This window comes from Erpetoichthys calabaricus, chromosome 1 (assembly GCF_900747795.2).
Source record: "Erpetoichthys calabaricus chromosome 1, fErpCal1.3, whole genome shotgun sequence".
NCBI classification, from domain to species: Eukaryota; Metazoa; Chordata; class Cladistia; order Polypteriformes; family Polypteridae; genus Erpetoichthys; species Erpetoichthys calabaricus.
Window position 1 is genome coordinate 278,603,721 of NC_041394.2, and position 22,500 is coordinate 278,626,220.

Below are 22,500 nucleotides of genomic sequence, written 5' to 3' on the forward strand. Positions count from 1 at the left end.
CTCTTTAAGGGCTAATTTTTTTTTTGTTTCTTTTCTCCCAGGGCTGAATATTTTTCCAAAAACTAACATTTTTTTAAAAAAGAACACAAAGCAATTGTTTAACGTGTCAAATCAACAAAGAATATTTACTTTTGACAAATGTTACTGTCTTGCATGTTGTATGAGCCTGCATACTCTATGATTTCACATACATATCACATACATTTTACATAGCAAAGTCCTGCAAAGTCTGATCTCGTTCAAAGCAGCCAATTTCAGTCATTGCCTCATTGCATTCCTTACAATATGTGTTGCTTTGGTGCCTACTTTTCAATTGTCTGTTGCTGCACGTTCTCACATATATTGTTAGTGTGTACTGTAGAGAGACAAGTCACCCGTTTGCCATCGTGCCATGCCACTGCCACCAAGTTTTCTGCCTGCATGAAAACCGTATTGTCCCCTCTTTTCATCTTCAGCCTGTCTGGCTTCAACTGTGAAGCCATGTGTCTCCTGTTCACCCTCACTTTGCCACAAGCTCCAATTCCTCTGCTCTGTAGCTCCATGTCCAAATGTACACAACATGACCCAAATGTTCATAGTCCTGAAGCAGCTCCAGCACAACCTGACTTGTCAAGGGACAGTTCTCTCTTTGAAAGAAATACTTTCCTGTATATGTAATTACTTTCAGGCAGAAACCAGTGTTTGCTTCTGCCAGTACAAAATCCTTTATGCCATACTTTGTGGGCTTGTCTGGCATATATTTTTTAGAAAAAAAGGCATCCCTTTTATTTTATCATAGATTCATGCACAGACAAATCACGACCAGGCTGATAAAATTGTTTCTATGTTGGTTCCACAATGTCAAGCAGGGGCTGAACTTTATGTATGGCGTTATAGCCTGGCTCACCCCTTGGGATTTGCTTCTGTTTATTACAGAAGTGAATAAAACTTTGCAGCATCACGTACCTATCATCACGCTGCATAACCTGTCCAAAGCCACCAGGGGACAAAGCACGTTTGGACCAATGCTCCCTGAAGTTATAATACCAGTTCTGTTCCATCTCTATTTGTAATGCCACAACGCCCTTCATCTCATCTTTTGTTGTGGGTTTCCACTTTGAAAAATGAGAATGTGATGCAAGCATAGCCCGCGATTCAAAACATTTCTCTGCCTACCTGTTTGTCTCGTCTGACAGTAGCTGAAAAGCAGCATCAGGAGAGAGCAGCTTGAAGTAGTCCAGCAGCTGGTGATCTGTCGTGTCCAACAGCAAGCCGTGCCGTCTTGTGAAGTCCGGTAGCCAGTTTGGCTCCCACGGATCAATGTCTATGTATTCCTCCCACGCGAACCTTGCTGTAGATGCATCGGCTGCGCGAATGTGCTCAGCTGGCAGCGGATCAGCTGGCGCGGCATCGGCTGGTGTCTGATCAGCTGATGCTGGCTTCTCACTCTCTTGCTTGATCTCCTGATCACTGTCAATAAAATCCGATTCTGAAAAATCAGAGTCCGACTCCGCGATAATGCGCAAAACATCGTCTGCTGAGTGTTTTCTTTTCTGCACTCGCTTCGCTCCCTTGTAACATGTCGATGCCATCTTGCCTTTGTTTACATTTGTTTACATTTCGCAACTCACGCACACGCAAGGATTAGTTGCCGAGTCAATGAGTCTAGCATTCCTCCAAGCACAGAGGGAATGCCTGTGACGTGACAGTGAGTTTTGTCGCCAGTAACAGCTGATTGTCGCCCTCAACCCCTCGTGTCGACAAAAGTCGACATCTGCCCTAAAAGAGCTACGTTGTATCAGTTAGAAGAATGATTTCTGAAAGCCTGAACTTGGCAAAGCCAAAGACGCAAAATATTTTTCCATTTTGAAGGCCCATTCTTACCAAATGGTGTCATCTGGACCAAACATCTTAATTTTGTTACATATTATACCTACTGTACAAAGGTACCACTATGCTAAATTTGAGCCTGTTACTTCGTTCAGTTCTTGGGATATGGTCTTGTGAAATTGATGAAAAAATAAAGCTGTGTCAAATTTGACAACCTTCTGCCCTCACAGAATCGGCTATATCTTGAAAAGATCTTGCATCAAAGTAATTTTACAATTTGTCCCCTTGATAACATGGGCACACCTGGTATTTTTTTCAGAAATTTTTATGGCTGAAGTTCATGGGATTTCTAGAATATTTGTTTTTTACATGACTATATAAGGTACAGCTAATTAGGATTTTGATGGCTCTTATTTTCAAAATGCAGTTCCTCAAGTACCGCTAGAATTCTTTATTAAGTAGGTGTTTGTTCTTGCTCTATCTGCTGCTGCAACCATTATCATAATTGCAAAGTATAAAAAGGAAAGTACATACATACGTGTTAAACTCGGCATAAGATCTGCTCATTTTTAATTTGAATATTCAAATCTTATTTTTTGGCTAATTTGACAGCCCAAATACACAGTGTTAACTTTTCAGCGCTGAGCAAACTGACTCACAAATTCCTGTGCATACCAGCCATGAGTTCGCCATCAGAGAGACTCTTTAGTGCTGGTTGACATACTGGTTTTCTTGACAGAAAAAATCTATAAAGACCATGCTGAGTGTTGAGAAGAAATCAAGCTGTCAGGGAAGGAAGTGTTATGTAAGGGTTCTGTTGTTGAAGTCATTTTAAGATTTTAGTCCTATAATGGCGGCCTTTGTGAAAAAAGTAGAAAAGTTAGATGCTGATTAACCTGCAAATAAATGGGTTTTTTTATGTGAATTATTTAGATATTTTGTGTAACATTTAGCTTCTATTTCTGTTATATTTAGTGATCACTTTTTGATAATCTGTGGTTTGTGAATGTATACACTAAATGATGGATATAAGTAAATACTGTTCTACTGATTACAGATATGTGCAATATTTAGATGATGCTTGTGAGCCACAAGTCATAGCTTTTATGGTAATTGTTCTTTGTTTGATTATTGCTGTATTCTATGCCAATTTAAAAAAAAAAAAAAAAATTAATAAATGCATCATCCCTTCATTAGAATACAAAGCGGTTAATTTTTTTGATGGTATCTCATGTAGTAATGCTTCATTATTTTTTTTAAGTCTATTACACTGTGAATTTTGAATTGAAGCTTGACTTAAAATATATATATATATTGCAAGGTATCTGTCACAAAAATTGCAGTCAGATATTTTTCCCATATTGTTCAGCCGTATTATGTGTGTGTGTGTGTATGTATGTATATATATATATATATATATATATATATATATATATATATATATATATATATATATATATATAATATGCTTATGCTTTCCAGTGTTCAGCATGAATGTTTGAAGATATTTACTTATTTAGGGTTTTTTTTCTTTCATGAAATTATTTAATTGTAGTTTTACTTGACTGTATTTTTCTGAGCCTGCATTTTCATTTTTTTTCTATGTTAAGGTACTGCTTGAGTTGATTTTTTTTTTTTTTTAGTACTTTTTCCCATACCGAATATAATCTTATTCCTCTTATATGGATAGCTCAGTGGTTAAGTTAATATATCGAGTGTGGATACTGTTCAAGTAGACAAATGGCGATCAAAGAAACATCCTAAGCATGTTTAATTTAAACTTACAAGAAATTTGCCTTACAATTCATGACGACATGTGTAAGTAGAGAAGCTTTTCAGATGTCTTCTCTCTAGCAGCTGTGTATATTTAAAACACGATGGCACATTTTTTTATCTTTATAGAATAGTGTTTTTAAACTCAAAAAGCACCATAATATAAGAGATGAATTGGTATTTCCTCGCCAACATTTTACTCTGGTGTTGCTTTGCTGTTTTATTTATATGTAAATTAATCTTTTACAGATAGGCACTTGTTACACTAAAGAGGATAAGGAAGCCTTTGCAATCAAATCTGTTCCCTTATCTGAAGTAAGGGATTTGGATTTTGCCAATGATGCCAGTAAAGTTTTGTCTTTAACTGTACAGAATTTGGAAAGTGGAACCTTGGCTCAAAATGAAAGGAGGTAAGGATACCTCTCAAAGTGTAGAGAATAAAACAGCATTTATAATATTCTCATGTAGTAGTATTTCAGATTTTTGGAAAGAATCCAATTTATTTAGTTATTTTTATTCCTTATTCCTAAACCCAGTTGATCTAATTAAGAGCTGTGGTGTGCCTGAAACTATTTTGGCAATATTAAACACTAGTCAGGAACCAGGAGAAGATGGAATGCCTCTTCATCACTGGGCCTACTCAAATACTCAATACTCAATGTTCAGACTGCAGAAGTTTACCGAATATTTCAATTTCAAACTTGTTTAAAGCAAGCTCTTGACTATGTATATTGTATTATCTTTAATAACTTAGAACTTCAGTGGGGTATATTTCTTACTGTACTTGATTACAATTAGAGCTGATATTCTGTATATTATGCCTTCACTGAAATTATTATTTTTAGTATAGCATCTACCACATTATTTTATCTTGCCTTATATTTGTCTTTAAGTGTTGATTTATGCAGTGGAAATGTAGTTACAACTTAGTGATGCACTACATTCACTGTTGAATTTTTGTTAAAGGAAATTAGAAAAAGTAGTTCTGCGTTGAGGTTTTATTGGGGAAATTAACAACATTAATGGACATTTGTTTGTTTGTTTTCTAAAGGAAATAGACTTATGTTTTTAGTAATTTACTATATGTATAGGCAGATGCAAAGAACCCTTTCCTGGGGGCACAGTTGCTTCTTAACAGTAATTGATCTACATATTTTTAAGCTAAATCTTATCTCAAATCAGTAGTTTCTCAATTATGACTCCTATGACTTGAAAATTTCTCAAGCCCGTTAAGCAGATCTGTTTACACTTAAATTTCCTTTTAGTGCTTGCATTTTAATTTAAATGATTATTTTATCTGTGATTGTCACTCAGATATAAGTACATATTTATGCTGGATTATGAACTGTTTATCACGATTGTCTCACTTTGTTTCCTTTTGAGACCTTCATTGTTTAATTTTTCATTGAGTAGGAAAACAAGATAGGAAGAGCTTCCATAAAATAATGAAATGCACCTTGAGTGAGACACTAACTTATTGCCATTTCATGTAATATTTATAGGTTTGTAATTAAACTTTTGGAGGATCTCATTTTCTTTGTTGTGGACGCTCCTAACAATGGCCAAGATGTATTAGATATGGTTGTTTCAAAGTCAAACCGAGAAAGACAGAAACTTATGAGAGAGCAAAATATTTTGGAACAGGTGAGACCTTTTAAAATTTAATGTTTTTGTGTCATGTATTTACATTTATATGCATTACATTTATTTACCCTATTGTTACTTTTAGTATTCAAAATGACTTACATATATATGTGACTTGGCTACTATCACCCATTAAGTCTGTGAAAGTGAATTAACTAACCTATTCTGCTTACTAGTTAGATTTTCTTTCTCCCTCCCTCCCTCCCTGGTATTTAACTTTAACTCTAGAATTACCAGAGACAACTAAAAAATTCGGAAATCCGGCCCACCTTAAATCCCTTTGCACCTCTCTGTTAGCTTCTTTTGTCTTCTAAATGTGTCGGTAAGCCCCCTAAGATCTGACTGTAACTAACAGTGCCAGTATAAATTCACACCTGATCTGACGCTGTTCGTTTTCCAATAATATTGCATTAGTGCGACAATGTTTTCTAATTGGTACTATTCAGGTCATAAAATGATTTCTTCAAAATGTCACATATATTTGTCTCTTTCTTTTTTTCCCTGGTGCTGTGCTAACATCGGGCACCAGAAGGCGTGAGCTTATTCAGTGTGAGCAGAAGCACGCAGGTGGCCGGTTGCTATGAGCTATAACACGCTTGACTTGGCGGTGATCAATGCACATATACTGCACAAGGCATGCACAGGGTCCACTGAAAAAAGAAAAGGTGATGGATAAACCAAAAGAGGATGCAACATTGACAAGCTTCTGTTCCAAGACATTCGCTTCCCCCAGGAAAGCAAACTCACTCAGTGTCAGGCGCCCCTTCAATGTAATAGTAACCACAGCACAGAGAGAAGTGTGTGCATTGCAACAGGTACACGTCATAAACATAGAAAGGACGGTCCTTGGGTGTGTGGTGGGAACTGTTAACATTTGAATCTGATGATTGCATATACCTCGGAACTGACCTCTATGTACTATTCTTTCCTCTGCATGTCCTGGAGTACAAAAGAAACAGCACCATGCACCCAAAAGTGGACACTGGCAAGATCGAAAAAAACAAAAAATACGGTCACTGATTACATGTGAAAGAGGGGTGCGAATGCATAAGAATAATGTTGCATCAGTGCCACAATGTTTTCCGAAATGTACTATACAGGTCATAAAATGAGTTATTCCAAATATCATATATACCTATGCCTCTGTTTTTTTGTCAGTGCGGCTTTGACATCATGGACCATAAGGCGCATACTAATTCAATGTGAGGTGGAACACTCAATAAAACTGAATAAATAAAAATTAAAGTGATGGTGAGATACAAAGAAGGCAGATTCACCAGCGTTTGTGTGTCAGCTTTTATTCATCCAGATCAGAGAATTTCCAGTTCCATTGTCTCAAAACACCACTCACATGTACAGTAATTCTCAGTTTCAGATAAAAAGTAACTGCGTCAGATCTGGGGTGGTGTTTGAAGGTGTTGTATCGTGATAGTGACTGAGAGAATAAAAGTGAAGGGAAAAAAATGCTAACTTTTACAAGTACTATAAATTTACACCGGCTGTTACAGACACAAACCAAATGTATCTGTTTATTGTATAATATTAACAATAAGAGCAGCTCACTACTCAAAATGGAAAATTTGTGGGGGAGCTGGTTTCGAATTCACTACCTCTGGATTGTAAGATGGCAGTTGTAACCACAGCACCACGGAAGCTGTCGTATTGTACTTGCACCTTTTGTGAAAGTGTTTATTTGATATTTGGCCATCAGCCTTCACACATTATACAGTTCATGTTTACATTTTGTTATTTATTACTCAAACATGAAAAATGTTTCTGTTTTAACGATGTGTTTACATAGATTGTTGTGGACACAAAACACACATCAAATTATTTCCCCTTTCAATTCTGGGTAGCTCACTCCCAGATAATCAATCAAGGCAGGAACTGGGAGAACTTCTTGCCCATTCGGAGGCGGTGGGGGGGGATGGTATAGCAGGCTGCTTGGGCAGATTTAGAAGACAAAAGATGCTGACAGAGAGGTGCGAAGGGATTTAAGGTGGGCCGGAATTACGAGTTTTTTCGTTGGCTTTGATAACCACTGTTTAACACTAGAATTGTCTGTTTTTTTCCATGCTGCTTTACAGTACCCAACCAATTCAAATGCAGGGGTGTATTTTTTTTGACTAGTTCTCCTTTTGAGGTTTGTGATAGATAGAGAAGAAAGGATCAACTTCTTCCCCCTGCAACATTTTTCTTGGAGATTGATAGATATTTCCTGACCAGCTGTGAGATGTTATTAGTTGCAGTGTACATTGCTTCTCCCCCTTGCTTTTGCCCCATGGGCTGGGCCCATTACAATTTCATGTCTCCTTTTGATGTAAAGTAGCAGGTCTACTTGAAGGAGCTTCTAAATTGCTAAAGTTCATTAACTTTTTAAGCAGAGGAAAGCCACCATATTAACAGTTCAGCAGTTAAAAAAAATTTCTGCTCTTTCTAGTTGCAGTATTTTCTATTGGTCTTTTTTCTAAGGTCCTAACTTTAGAAGGAAATGATCTGGTTTTTTTCTCTTCATCTCCCTTGCTTCAACATCATGCATCCATATTTTGACTCTAACTCAATTAATTTGTCTCAAAATGTGATGAGGTTACTCCCATGCTTCATACAAGAAAGCTTTTTAGAATATTTGGTTGAATCATAACCAGCCATTTGGCTTTATCAGTGTTGAGATGCATAATTAGTGCCATAGTGGTTTCAACCAAACACACAGACTGAGTTCCATTTGAGTCTTCCTGTACTTCCACCTGATAATTAGACATTTCATTAGGTTGCATAGTATTTCATTTGGGGAAGCTTATGTCAGATCCACAAAATCAGGCAGGAGTTAAGATTTCTGAAGAAGCAGTGCAGGAAAGCCAACGAGGAACAATGCCATTCCTTGGATGCATTGTGGAACATTTCGAGAAGTATGTTGACTACTCTCTGTAGCTCGGAGTGGCACAGGTGAAGGCGTAAGGAAAGGTCTACGAAGTAGATGTCCATTTTAACAACCTATTCAACTTTACTAAACTACTGTTGGGACAAAATCCAAGTGAGAATCTGGTTTTCACAAAGGAGGAAGTCAACCTGCATATTAAGAATACAGTGACATGGAGACGCAGCAGGACCTGAGGCAGTGCAACATTCTGCTTCTTCCACCATCATCATCAGTCAATTGATTTTGAGGGATCTGGTAGCCTATCCTGAAAGAAGTACAGAATATTGTTAAGATAGCATGTACCAGTTCAACACTTGGAACAATGTGTATCCCATTGATGGTTTTAAGCATTGTCCCTTGCTGCTCAAGCAGCTGTAGAAGACCCTGAGAGTAACTGTGGGGAGAGGAAAGGTGGCCCAAGAGTGGAGGAAGAAGGAAGATTCCAAGATGATTCAGGATTATCTCCTTTCTAAGTGGGAAGATAAGATTTTATTTATTGTTGGAGTAAGGAGGCTGAATGACTTCCTCTGCACAAATGGATACAATGACACCTCAGTACAGAAGGGAGGCATTCAGAGAGTGCTAGGGTGTCTCGAACATACATGAATGATCTGACAAATGCCTATTGCCTCATCCCTCAAAAATGGTTGAGACAACCATGGTTAAATCATCATTTGCCAGACAAAGTGGTGCATCTCATATTGGACTATTATAACTGTGTATCCACATTAGAGTCTTAATAGGAACAGTTACTCCATCAAGTTTAAGATGTGGAATTTGGCCAAGGATTATATATCCACTGTTCATATATGAGTTTTCCTTCTCCATTGCAGAGTTCTTCAAAAAGCGGTGTAGCAGCTGTCTGAGGTGGTGGCTAGGATTGTCCAGAAGTCTCAGTAGTGTTGCTCTCTATGGGAGTAACACCAAGCTCAAACTACCATTAAACTCCTTGGAAGAGGAGTTTAAGGTGGCTTGGGCAAGAGAGGTGTTATGATTACTAACAGGGAGTGTAAAGATCCTAAGGTGGCCCAGGCTGGGATTTTGGCCAAGACTGAAAGGAAGGTGTCATGGTTTGGCTTAACACTAGAATTACCAAAGCCTACCGAAAAACTAGTAGTCCTGGCCCACTTTAAATCCGTTTGCACCTCTCCGTCAGCATCTTTTGTTGTGTAAATGTGTCGATCAACACAAGCTGCAAGCAGCCTGCTATCCCATCCCCCACCCACCGCCGCAGCTCAGTTCAAAAAGAAGGTACTCAGTGAATTGTCAGGAGTTGTAGAGGGTAAATAAAATATCGTTATTTGGAATACATACTGTATATTTCATGTGTGTTCCATGTCTACAACAATCTATGTAAATACATTGTTAAAACAGAAACATTTTTCATGTTTTAGTAATAAATGACAAAATGTAGACATGAAGTGTATAATGTGTGAAGCCTGAAGTCCAAATATCAAATAAACACTTTCAAAAAAGGTGCAAGTATAATATGACAACTTCTGTGGTGCAGCGGTAAGAACTGCTGACTTGTAATCGATCCTGGTTGCCTCCCAAATTTACCGTTTTGAGTAATGAGCTGCTCTTACTGTTAATATTATACAATAAAAACATACATTTGATTTGCGTCTATAACAGCCTGTGTAAATTTATAGTACAGTAAAACTTTGAATTGCGAGTAACTTAGTCTGTGAGTGTTTTGCATGTTTAATAAATTTTAACTTGATAAGTGAGAGAGGTCTTGCAATATGAGTAGTTCATATATGCTTTGTCTGCCGAGCATCACGTGATCACAACTGAGCCGATGGTGGTTCTCTCTCCGCGGGATTGTGGGTAATTGTCTCCCATGCTCGGTCTCAGTTGGTGTGCCTCACAAATATATTCAACATCCATACGAGTGTATACTGTTTACTATCGCATTGTGACTACGTGTGTGTGCTGTAACATGTGAGTCCCTGTCTTGCACCCCAAAACACTAAGCTGAGTCTCAGTACTTTAACAAAACCAGCTTTTATTCAGCTAGAAACAGGAACAGCACGGTTATTTATTGTAGCGGGATCTACCACTCTCCTATGCACAGACACAGCATTCCGGCAGGGTTAGGGCCAGATTATTGGCCAAGTAATACTGTGCCCTTTCATTTATAATGTTCCTTGCATCACCCATCGATGGCAGGTGCTTATAGCATGACCACGAATTTTTTGGATTTGCTTTTGTGGCAAACTGCTACAGCGCTTGGAGCCTACAGTTGCTTCGGGGTGCTATTCTGTGTATTGTCCCATTGGGGGAGATCCCAAAAGAGTTGAGAAACCTTACAGTGCGTAAAGCATTTTTTTTATTTTCTGTCCAAGTGTAGTGACTCTTTAGGCACAAGCAACTGTCATTGGATAGGTTCCTTGTTAAAGTCGCAAAAAGCGAAAAAGATTCCAGTGAGCCAACAGATAGCAGTGATTCTGTTAGTTATAGTGTAAGTTGTCCTACACAATAACTCTCCTCCTCCTCTCCTCTCTCTCGTCTCCCTCACACCAGCCCCGATTTTTTTCAAAGGTAAAGTGCAGGTTAATTTGTTTTATGTGTTTTTACTTTAAATTTTGGTATTAATCATATTTATATGAATATTTTTGGGTTGTAGAACGAATCATCTGAGTTTCCATTATTTCTTATGGGGAAATTTGCTTTAATATACAAGTGCTTTTCATTCCAGAATGAATTATGCTCGTGAACCAAGGCACCACTGTACTTGTAAAAGTCAGTGTATTTTTCACTTTTTTTCTCTCATTCACGATCATGATACAAATACCTGATACATCCCTTCTTGCGGTTGTAATCAGTGATCTCTTTGTCCCCCCAAATCTTGCCCAGTCTCCATATTTTGGTGCATGGTGGTGTTTCTTTTGTACTCCAGGACATGCAGAGGAAAGTATAGTACAGAGTGGTCAGTTCCGCGCTATTTGCAATCATCAAATTCAAATGTTAATGGGGGTGACACAGTGGCGGAGTGTTAGCGCTGCTGTTTTGCAGGGAGTCACGCCGCTGATATTCCCTGCCTGGAGTTTACATGTTTTCCTGCTGGGTTTCCTCAGTGTGCTCCACTAAAATGACAGTAGTGTACAGGTATGTGTGTGCTTGTATTCACCTTGTGATGATCTGAGACCTCGTCCAGGGATTGTTTCTCACTCGTGCCCAATGCTTGCTGGAATGGACACATCCCTGGATTTAATCAATTAACATCCTTTTCAGAGATATTGCAGTAACGTGTCATCGGGATTTAATGGGTGTTCTAGGCAATTCACAACACAGAGAAGCCGAACATGTTCTCACTGTGATAATATCTCGCACTGCCACCTGGAGGATTCCTCCAGATTTACGTAAAGTACACGCGCAAGTATAAACACAACAACACTTGTGTAGTAGGAGTGTCCCCTGCAGCATGCGTCTTGTCGCGTGAAGTATAAACCCGGCCTAACAATTCCCACACACCAAAACTGTCCTTCCTACATTTACGACATGTGTACCTGTATCAATGTACACACTTCTCTCAATGCTGTGGTTCCTATTACATTGAAGGGGCACCTGACACTGAGTTTGCTTTCCTGGGGGAAGTGATGGACTTGGAACAGAAGCTTGTCTTTTTCTTTTCTCATCGCCCTTTCTTGTAAGAAATGACAATGAAGTTCCTCTGCAAGGTGAGCCAAGAACACTCTTCTTTTCTCAGTGGACCCCGTGCATGCCTTGCACAGTACATGTGTGTTCATTGCCGCCAAGTCAAGCATGTTGTAGCACACAGCAACTGGCCACCTGTGTGTTCCTGTTCGCACTGAATAAGCTCATGCCTTCTGGTTCATGATGTCATTGTAACACCGAGGGAAAAACGGAAAGAGACAAATATATGTGACATTTTGAAGAAATCATTTTATGACCTGAATAATACCAATCAGAAAACATCACTGCACAAATGCAATATTATTTGAAAATGAACAGCGTCAGATAGGGTGTACTAAAACATGAAAAACGTTTCTGTTTTAACGTGTTTACATAGATGGTGGTAGACATGGAAAACACATGAAATATATGTATTCCAAATGACGATATATTATTTACCGTCTACAACTTCTGGCAGCTCATTGCAACATTAACACTGAGAACCTTCTTTGTGAATTGAGTTGACGGAGAGGTGCGAAGGAATTTAAGGTGGGCTGGGATTATAAGTTTTTTTGTAGGCTTTGGTAATTCTAGTGCACCTGAGCAAATTATATTACTGGTACAGGCAGTGTATGAAATCTTGTCTAGTTTATCTAATCTCTTTAGCAGGAACAGAGTGGAGTTCCTAGTTTGTCCACAATGCCGAGGCAAAGGGACAGTGGGGGCTATAGGTAAAGGTTGGTACTCCTGGTGCTGTAATCAGCTGAAACCCATTGCACTAGCTATCTGCATGGGAATTAAGAGCAGTTTAAGGTCAAGTCTAACCTCATAGACAAATATGTGCTATTTTTTGAAGGCTGGTAAACAGCTGCAAACAAGAATCAAGAAGCCAGTGGGAGTCCTGGGAACTGCCAAGGATTGGAAGCTCTCAGTGGTTTATCGAAGCAGCTGGAATTCCTACAGCACATCCCCTCAGCTTCCTTGAGGCTAGACATCCTCCTTGTTTCTGAAGCAACAAAAAATGGTTCTTTTGGCGCTGAGAGTCTCATGGGAGGATTGACTGGAGAAGGCCCATGAGAGGAAAAGGGCCAGGTATAAAGATCTTGTGCCGGACTGCAATAAACAGCTAGAAAGCAAGGAGTATCCCCATCAAGATTGCTTGAAGGGGCTTTGCTGCATAATCATTTTATAGAGCCTTCAGTATACTTGACACCACTGGGGAGAAGAGGAGAAGAAACATCAATAACATCATGGAGGCAGCAGAAAGGACCTTGAGATGCCTCTGGATTAGGAGAGGAGGCCCATGGGTGTAAGCATTGGCCACCTGAGCACATGCTTTAGTCAGATCAACCAATGTCCAACAATTCCTCGTGTGATGGCCTATCTCCTGGTATATCTTCCTTGTTGTTGAGACTGTGCTGGGACACACAGCAAACCTTCTTGTGATGGTACCTATGGATATGCCATCCTGGACAAGTTGGACTACATGTGCAGCCTGAATCGGCTGCAGGTACTGCCTCATGCTGCAAGTAGTTACAATGACACTAGCAAACCAGCTACAAAACAATTCCCTTTTTGGGGGCTGTCTTTCTTTTTCCTCTCCAGTGCACCTGTTGTCACTTTGATTTACACCAAGCAAGTGAAGCTGATTCACAATCGCTTATGCTTCCTAACTGGACAGATTGATTCCCTGAACCTTAATTGACTTGGTGTTTGACTATGATGTTGACTGCTCAAAAAAATTAAAGGGACACCTTTTAATCAGAGTATAGCATTAAGTCAGTGAAACTATTGGGATATTAATCTGGTCAGTTAAGCAGCAGAGGGGGTTGTTAATCAGTTTCAGCTTGTTTTTGTATTAATGAAATTAACAACAGGTGCACTAGAGGGGCAAGAATGAGACGACCCCCAAAACAGGAATAGTTTAACAGATGAAAGCCACTAACATTTTTCCCTCCATCTTTTCTGACTGTTTTTTCACTAGTTTTGCATTTGGCTATTGTCAGTGTCACTACTGGTAGCATGAGGCGATACCTGGATCCTACAGAGGTTGCACAGGTATTCCAACTTCTCCAGGATGACACATCAGTACGTGCCATTGCCAGAAGGTTTTCTGTGTCTCCCAGCACAGTCTAATTGGGTATGGAGTAGATTCCAGAAGACAGGCAGTTACTTTAAGAGAGCTGGACAGGGCCGTAGAAGGTTCTTAAGCCATCAGCAGGACCGATATCTGTTCCTATGGCAAGGAGGAACAGGATGAGCACTGCCAGAGCCCTAAAAAATTACCTCCAGCAGGTCACTGGTATGAATGTCTCTGACCAAACAATCAGAAACAGACTTCATGAGGGTGGCCTGAGGCTCTCTAGTGGGCCAATCATTGCCAGTCAAAATCGAGAAAACTTCATGAAAGTAAATATAGAGGGTTTACCACAAGATGCAAACCATTGGTAATCCACAAGCATAGGAAATACAGATTAGGCTTTGCCGGAAAATATTAAAAAATAAGTTTTGCAATAGTAGTCTTTGGACAAATTAAATTAAGATCAATATGTACCAGAATGATGGACAGAGAAGAGTATGGTGAAAAGCAGGAACGGCTCATGAGCTGTATCATACCGTATCGCCTGTGAAATGTGGTGGAGGCAATGATATGGCATGGGCATTCGTGACTGTCAATGGAAGTCGTTCACTAGTGTTTATTGATGATATGACTGCTGACAAAAGTTGCAGGATTATTTCTGAAGTTTACAGGGCTATACTGTCTGCTTAGATTCAGACTAATGTTGTAAAAGTAATAGGACAATACTTCACGATATAGATGGACAATGAGCCAAAACACACTGTGACAGCAAACCAAGTGCTTTTCAAGTGGAATATTCTTCAGTGACAAAGTCAATCAACTGACATCAACTCATTTGGACGCGCATTTCACTTGCTGAAGACAAAACTGAAGACATAAAGTCTAATGAACAAGCAGTGCCTGAAGACAGCTGCAGTGAAGGCCTGGCAAAACATCAATAGGGTGGAAACCCAGCACATGTAGAAGGTTCCAGAGTTCAGGCAATCATTGACTGCAAAGGATTTTCAGCCAAGTGTGAAAATGATTGTTATATTCTTGATGATGTTAGTTTGTCCAAATACTTTTGAGCACCTGAAAATGGAGGTGACAATTGTTAAAAATTTCTTTTTTCTAAATGGCTCATACAATGTTTTTGTTAAATGCTTTAAATTAAAACTGCAAGTCCACAATTCAATCTCATCTTTGCTTCATTTCAAAAACATTATGTTGGAGCACAGAGCCAAGTTTAAGAAAATAGTGTCATTTTCCAAATACTTATTGAGCTAACTATATAGACAGATATCTGTTAAACACTGCCCTTATATTTATTGTGAGCTGCAATTACATTCTATTGGATATATTAATTGTAGGCATATAATGTGTGTGCACAGTAGCTAGATTAACATACAAGCGAAGTTCCGTTAGAATGAATTCTGTCCTACATTAATTAATTTGTCGTGGCCAATTTCCAGTAGAACTAGTGTTTAAAAAACCTCATTACAGTGAAGTACATTTAATCTGGAAAATTCATTATAATTACATAATTTTTCATATGAAAAGCAGCAAAACACATTTTTCTGTTGCAGCTCTGGGATTCCTGAGCTCCTCTGAACAGCCATTTGGATTGCTTGTTTAGGTGTACTCAACTGATGTCCTTATTTAAGTTAGAATAACCTTCCCACAACCCTTTCCTTATCCATATAGTAACCAGACATATCACGTAACATCACTGACTTATAATGCAAAGTGACAGCCTCCTCAACAGAGCAGAGGTCTACAGCTAACTTCTGTTGTAAAAATCTGAGGTTATTACATTGTGGTTTAATTCTGGGTTGCTTGAGGCATAGTTTCACCTCGCTCAGCACATTGACCAGATGGGAGCTTAAATTTTGTCATGTCTTGCAGCAAAGTGTTGAATGCTAAGCTTCTCTCCTGTTTATGCTACTGAACCAATTCAACATGTTTCATAAGTTGACTGACATTTTACTCTGTGAATACCAGCACACCATAGTCTTTATTTTTTAGAAATATTTTTCTTGCTGCATTTGAATGTGTCTTTGAATTTTGTGCTTGCAAATTTATGCATCCAGTGAGCTTTTTTCAAATGTGAATTCTATTTCCTCAAATTTTTATCATGATCTTTCCATATTAAAATTTTCCAAGTCACAAAAAAACAAACAGCAACAATTTATGTTGCAGAAAAAGTTGGAAATTCTCACTGCCATTGATTCTGGCAAAATTGATTCTTTACCCCATACATCAATATTTGTTCTAATTCCATTATAATGAAATCCATGTTATAGAGAGTTTCCAGTCCATCACACTTTGTTATAGTGGAATTTGACCTGTATATATAGATAGACAGATATCTATTTGTATGTATTTATGCAAATAAAATATCAATACAATACTATCATTTATCAACAGTCCACAACAAAAACATATTTAAATATTGATCAGATTTATATGTTAAGATATAGTGATTATAATAAATAATGATAAATATTTTTAAAATGTCACACTGAGACAGTCCCAGTTCCCTGTGTTCATGTACTTGATAAGGTTTACACTTTGGATACATAAAATGTTTCATGGAATTAAGATAATTGTTTTTAGTTAAGCCATTTATTAAAAAAAATGTATTGCTCACCAAATTAAAGCTTACTTGGTCTTATACTTATTTTACAGATATTTGGTATTTTGAAAAGCCCATTTTCAGATAAAAGTGGTGAAGGACCATTGCTAAAACTAGATGACCTGGGTGATCAGAGATATGCTCCTTTCAGATATATGCTTAGGTTGTGCTACAGACTGCTCCGACATTCGCAGCATGATTACAGGAAAAATCAGGTAAACATGGCTGTTTATAAATGTAGTGCTGCTATAGAACTGTACTAGTAGTGGTGAACCTCCTTTGTAATTAAATTTTTGTGTTCTGCTTTTATTTTCCTTAGCATGCCTGATGGAAGGTGTTGCTTTGTGTTGCTTTCATGTGATTTGGTTTATGGCTTACAAGTCACAGGGCACACCTAACATTGAATTACTTTGTTTACTTGTGCAAAAACATACTGCATGAGAAAACTTTCATACATTTAATAACTGGAGTTTGGAGTAAAAAAGGATGTCAAATGATGTTGCTGATTGATGCACCCTGACTACTACGGGCATCCAAAATGGGAACCTTTGTTCTTTAATGCTGTGCATCAACTCTGTGTTTTCCTGTGGAGTAGATTGCATCATTGTTAAAACAAAATGAAAATTATCCCTGGATTCTAGACTGAAAAAGAAATAATATCTGAATCACAGAGTATAGGTATGCAAAATAAGACTCCTTTGACCTCGGTGCTATACAACCACACCTCTTCTTTTAAGGTTTTTCAGAGTAATTTCTTATGTTTGTTTCATTGACTTTTGAATGAACTTCAAAATCTATGTAAAGAAATATGATGTCTGGTGTTTTCTTAAAATTATCAAATTCAAATTTGGCCATTTGAAAGTCTATATTTGAAAAACCAATTAATACATACTTTTCATAACTATAATGTTTTCTCTACTAATTTAATGTCACTACTGTCACCATCACGACTGAGGATAATGCTATTCAGTATTCACACTTTTTCAAAGACTCTTAACCTTTTATGCTCCAAGGGGCTTTTAGCATTATTGCACCTAAATTGCATACCCAAAAATGAATGGCTATTATTCAGCTTATTGGTAATAAAGGAGCTGCGGAGTAGTGAGTATTAACAGTTCACATTTTAAAATAATATTTTTACATGAATAAAAACCTTTGTTTCACACCAGTGTCAACTTTTACCACACCAAAGAGCTTCTATGTCCGATCACTATTCAGAGAATGGATGTAGAGGCAGTTCACCGCTACAGTTACTTGGGGGTCCACATTAATGACAGCTTGGAGCGGTCTCAGAACACAGAGGAACTTTATAAGAGGGCAGAACAGGCTCTTTTTCCTTAGGAGAGTGTGTTCCTTTTGTATGGGAACAGACATCCGTCACATGTTCTACAGCTCTGTGATAGCCAGTGTAATTTTCCACTGTGGGCCGGGCTGCTAATGTCACTTCAAGAGCCCCCCATCCCCGAATCAACAAGCTAATTAAAAGGGCAAGCTCAGTTATGGGACTCACTCTGGACCCCCTGGAGGTCATAGCAAAGGAGGGAGTTAAAACGAAACTAAGAGCCTCTGTAAAAAGTCAAATTTCCCCCGGGGACAAATAAACACGCACACACAGCAAAATTAGGCATTTTATGAATTTCACTCTTTAAAAAAAACAGATTTTATAGTACATAACTAATACCAAGAAATTAAATTACGCACAGCTCTAAAATTAACTTTATTGTGTGCCCCTGTCTGTCAGCCATCATTGTACCAAGTTTAGATTTTGTATCCCATTGCATTGTAAAGTTATATAGTTTGGCATAAGGTGTCCCCCTATTTGGAAACATTTTGTGTCCCATTTTAAAAACGTTGTCTCTCGTACCTAAACAATTTCTTAAAATAGCGAAAAATGTATCCTTTTTAATAAAATCCCTGTGTGCATCCATGTGTCTGTGTGTGTGTGAGTGTGTGTCTTCTGGTGAAGTACGCATGCGCGGGGCACGGTGCACTGCTTCAAAAGCCGCCTGATGCGTCACACAAGACAGAGAGGGGGGGACCTATGAAATATTGTGCGGCCGATCCAATCGGATTTCGGTAAATGAGGTCAGACCTAAAATATAACGCACAAAAAATCCAATCGGGTACTGAGAAGCGGAGACCAGCTTCCCCAAAGAGGTGGGATTAGTGTTTGTTGTTGTGCAAGTGTTCACTCTGAGGATGTCAGATTTGCGATTAACAAACTTGGCCAGGTAAAGTGTAAAGTGTTTTCCTAAATATACGAATTTTCATGATATTACAATAGGATGACTTTTAAAAGTAGATTTATTTTCGCGCACATAAAATCCGTTGCTGGGGAGATACCATACATACAATAATCAGCTGCACACCGGCACAGATTAAAATACTTGCTGGAGAGACGTATTACTGTGAGAGAAAATTAAAGGCACACAATACAGTGACGCATATTACAGCCACATACAAGCCAGTATTACTGTAACAGAAAATAGACGGTCCTTTGCCATTTACAGTAATATAGACTGTTCCTACTAATGTTTATGCACTACTATTCTAGCGGCCGTTATTGTAACGGGCTAAATATCTAGTATAAAATATAATTTTCTTGTGTCTGTTTACCATTAGAAACAGATAAACCTTACATTTTACACAATAGTTTGACATTTTTGTGCTGCATTTCACACATTCTGCTGCCTTCTGTCTCAGCTTCCCCACAAATATGTGTTTTTTTGTTTTTTTTTTTTGTTGCTTTTTTCTTACATTTGATGTCTTGAATAAACCAGCTTCTTCAAGTTCTGGGTCATAGAATGGAGGCAGCCCTGGGCTTGGGGAAGGAAATGCCACTTGTCAGAATCCCAGAGCTAGTAACATACACCTATTATTGGCATACAAGTCAAAAACTGGCATACTCAGAACAGTGGAATGAAACACTGACATTTGGTCGATTGTGAGTGGCGGTGTCTTTGCATGATACAAGTACATTCGATCAAAGAGTGGTCCTCAGTGAAACTTCGCATGGCATGATTCAGTCACATTCGACTGGGGGACGTTCACTGCAGAAATACTTATTCCAGACTATCTGATTCCAAACGTCATTGCCTTGGTCGAAATCACTGAAATGAAATTCTTTCCCCAATCTGGTGTTTGATACGAACATTCATTGAAGCTCCTGACCTCTATCGATATTATTTTAATGTAGTGTGCTACTGCCACATGATTGGCTCATTAGATAATTGGATGGATGTACAGGTATTCCTAATTTTCTAAGTGAATGTATAATGAACACTTTTAGTGGAGAAACTATAGAGTTTTAGTTTGCTGAAGGATGTGAGAACTTTGTCCTTAATTAAGCTTGGCTAGTTGTATTAGTCTCCGTAGCATTAGACCCAAGCGTTACTTGGGCTGCGAAAACCATGCTAAAAGTGTTAGTCCCACGTGTCACTCAGGCAACTGTACAGATGTGTCTTGCGTAACCGAGAATCAGCTGGGCTGTAAAAGTGTCGTTAGTGCTGTCATTCTTTGGAGAAATTATGTCTGAGTGTAGGTTTTCACCAATTATGAAATATCTGCACTTTACCAGCAATGAAGACTTTGATGAGAATACCCATCCAGCTCCCAAAATGAACAAAATTTGGGAGAATTACCAGGCAATTGTAGTACAATTTCATAGCGTTTACATTCCAGGCCATGATGAAAGTCTCATGGCTTGTAAGGGCAGACAGTCATGGGTACGGTACATCGCATCAAAAAGAGCAAGATTTGGCATAAAGCTTTACAAGCTGTGTGAATCTAAAACGGGATACATTTGGAATTCGGTTCTGTACATAGGGAAAGGGACAATATTTGATCCGAAGTACAATCAATATGGCGTTACTACGTCATTGGTGCTGACTTTGATAGATGCTCTGCTGGATCAAGGTTACTGTGTAACCATGGATAAGTTTTATACTTCGCCAAAGTTATTTGACATCTTGCTTTAAAGAAAGACTGATGTGTATGGAACAGTGCATCTTAACCGGCGTGGCATATACCTGAAGCCTTTGGCAGAGCTAAATTACAGCACGGTATGCTAGTAGCTTGGCAAAAGGGTAAAATGTTTGCTCTGAAATGGAACGACAAGAAAGATGTTTCTTCTTAGCACTGTACATAATGTTGCTACAGTCACTGTGCAGGTTAAGGGCAACAAGTAGGTTATGAAGCCTTGTTCTGTGGTCGACTACAATAGCACGATGGGTGGCATAGATTATGTGGATAAAGAATTGACTTTCTATCCCATTATGCGGAGGCAACAAAAGAAATACTGCAAAAAGATATTTTGTCATTTAGTGGAATAGTGCTTTTAGAGTGCATTCGTGTTATACAAACAAAAAGCTGGCAAACCTGAATCTCTTGCAAAATTTACATGCCAGCGTGTAGAACAAATCATTGCCTCACATCCACTGTCCACAGTACCACTGAAGAGACACGGTTGACCCAGCACATCTCCATTCAATCCAGAGTGTCTTATTATATGGATTATAGATTATATACTGTTTTGGCATCATTATTAGTATTATTATTTTTATTTTTGTTTTTATTGTTCATTTCATATTATTTTAATTCATCATTACTTTTATTATTTGTATCATTATTATACTTTTGAGATTTAATAAAAATAGAATTTTTTATGCCAAAAAATGCAGTGCTTTTTTCATATTTTTGTGGGATAAAATGCTATGCTAAGGAGGTTAAAATGCCCTTAATTCTGTAATTTGTATTTCCTCAGAATATCATACAGTATAGAGTGAAAGATAAAAAAAATTGATTATTTTTTTGTGATACCAGTTCAATACCTTTAATTGGTTTTGACTGAAGGATGTGGAAGGAGCACAGTAGTGGTAGTGCTGCTGCTTTGCAGTAAGGAGATTGTGGGTTCGCTTCCCGGGTCCTCCCTGTGTGGAGAGCACTTTGAGTAGTGAGAAAAGTGCTATATAAATGGAAAGAATTATTATTATTAATAATTATATTAGGAGAAAGGACCAGGAAGTCAATTTCTTTCCATTTTGATAGGCTGTCTGTATTTTGCAGTTAATGCATGTGAGCATGATAGAATGGGTGATAGGACATGCTGACATCAAATTTGCAAACTTCAGTGGATGTGGAAATGGCGACTCCTTAGTTTAAAAAAAACAAAAAACGCTGAATTCAATGCAGTGAAGGGGAAGGCTCAGCGGTGCATAGGTAAATGGCCAGCGTTAAGACGCTCGCCCAATCAATCACAATGGGGCTGTAGGAGCAGGTAAGACAGTAAGCAAGTTTTATTTGTTTATTTTAGATTGAACCAGTTTGGAAGTAGAGCAGTTAAGTGGGTGACACTATAGGAGTTTGTTAATATGGGAGAATGCAGACAGTGCAAGTGAGATGCACAAAACAGTGTGTTTCTTTGTGCCAGTCCAAAGCCTGGATAAATGGGGAGGGTTACATCAGGAAGGGCATCCGGTGTAAAATTTTGCCAGATCAATATGTGGACAACAATACAGATTTCCATACCAGATCAGTCGAGGCTTGGGTTAACAACAGCCGCCACCAGTACTGTTGGCCAACAAAGAAGGAGAATAAGAGCGGGGAAAAGTGTCTGGAAACAGGAGGAGAGGAGGAAGGTAAAGAGAGTGGAACTGAGGGTAGGAACTTTGAATGTTGGCAGTATGACTGGTAAGGGGAGAGAGTTAGCTGACGTGATGGAGAGAAGGAAGGTTGATATATTATTTGTGCACAGATTACTTTAGAATAATGATCTCTTATTTCCACTGTAAAACTCCACTTCACTCCCACATAATCAATCAAGGCGTGAGCTGGGAAAACTTCGCTCACGTTCTAAGTCGGTGGGGGGATGGAATAGCCGGCTGCTGGCAGCTTGTCTTTTATCAGCACAATTAGAGGACAAAGGATGCTGGCGGAGAGGTGTGAACGGATTTAAGAAGCGATTTAAGGTGGGCTGGATATACGAGTTTTTTCGTAGGCTCTGGTAATTCTAGTGTTAAATGCTTT

At 38.6% G+C, this 22,500-nt stretch overlaps 1 protein-coding gene across 4 annotated transcripts in view; it reads left to right on the top strand.

Annotated features, from left to right (window-relative positions):
- The window catches only part of itpr2 (inositol 1,4,5-trisphosphate receptor, type 2), a 1,448,083-nt gene that overhangs the window by 217,256 nt on the left and 1,208,327 nt on the right, over window positions 1-22,500 (top strand). For all 4 annotated transcript variants that reach the window (XR_007935422.1, XM_051929951.1, XM_051929945.1 and 1 more), the window contains 3 exons: window positions 3,832-3,992; window positions 5,085-5,226; window positions 16,530-16,691. Coding sequence is in view for 3 of the 4 variants with exons in the window: in XM_051929951.1 (XP_051785911.1) it covers window positions 3,832-3,992; window positions 5,085-5,226; window positions 16,530-16,691 (465 nt within the window). In the remaining variant the exon portion in view is untranslated. The remainder of the gene's footprint in view (window positions 1-3,831; window positions 3,993-5,084; window positions 5,227-16,529; window positions 16,692-22,500) is intronic.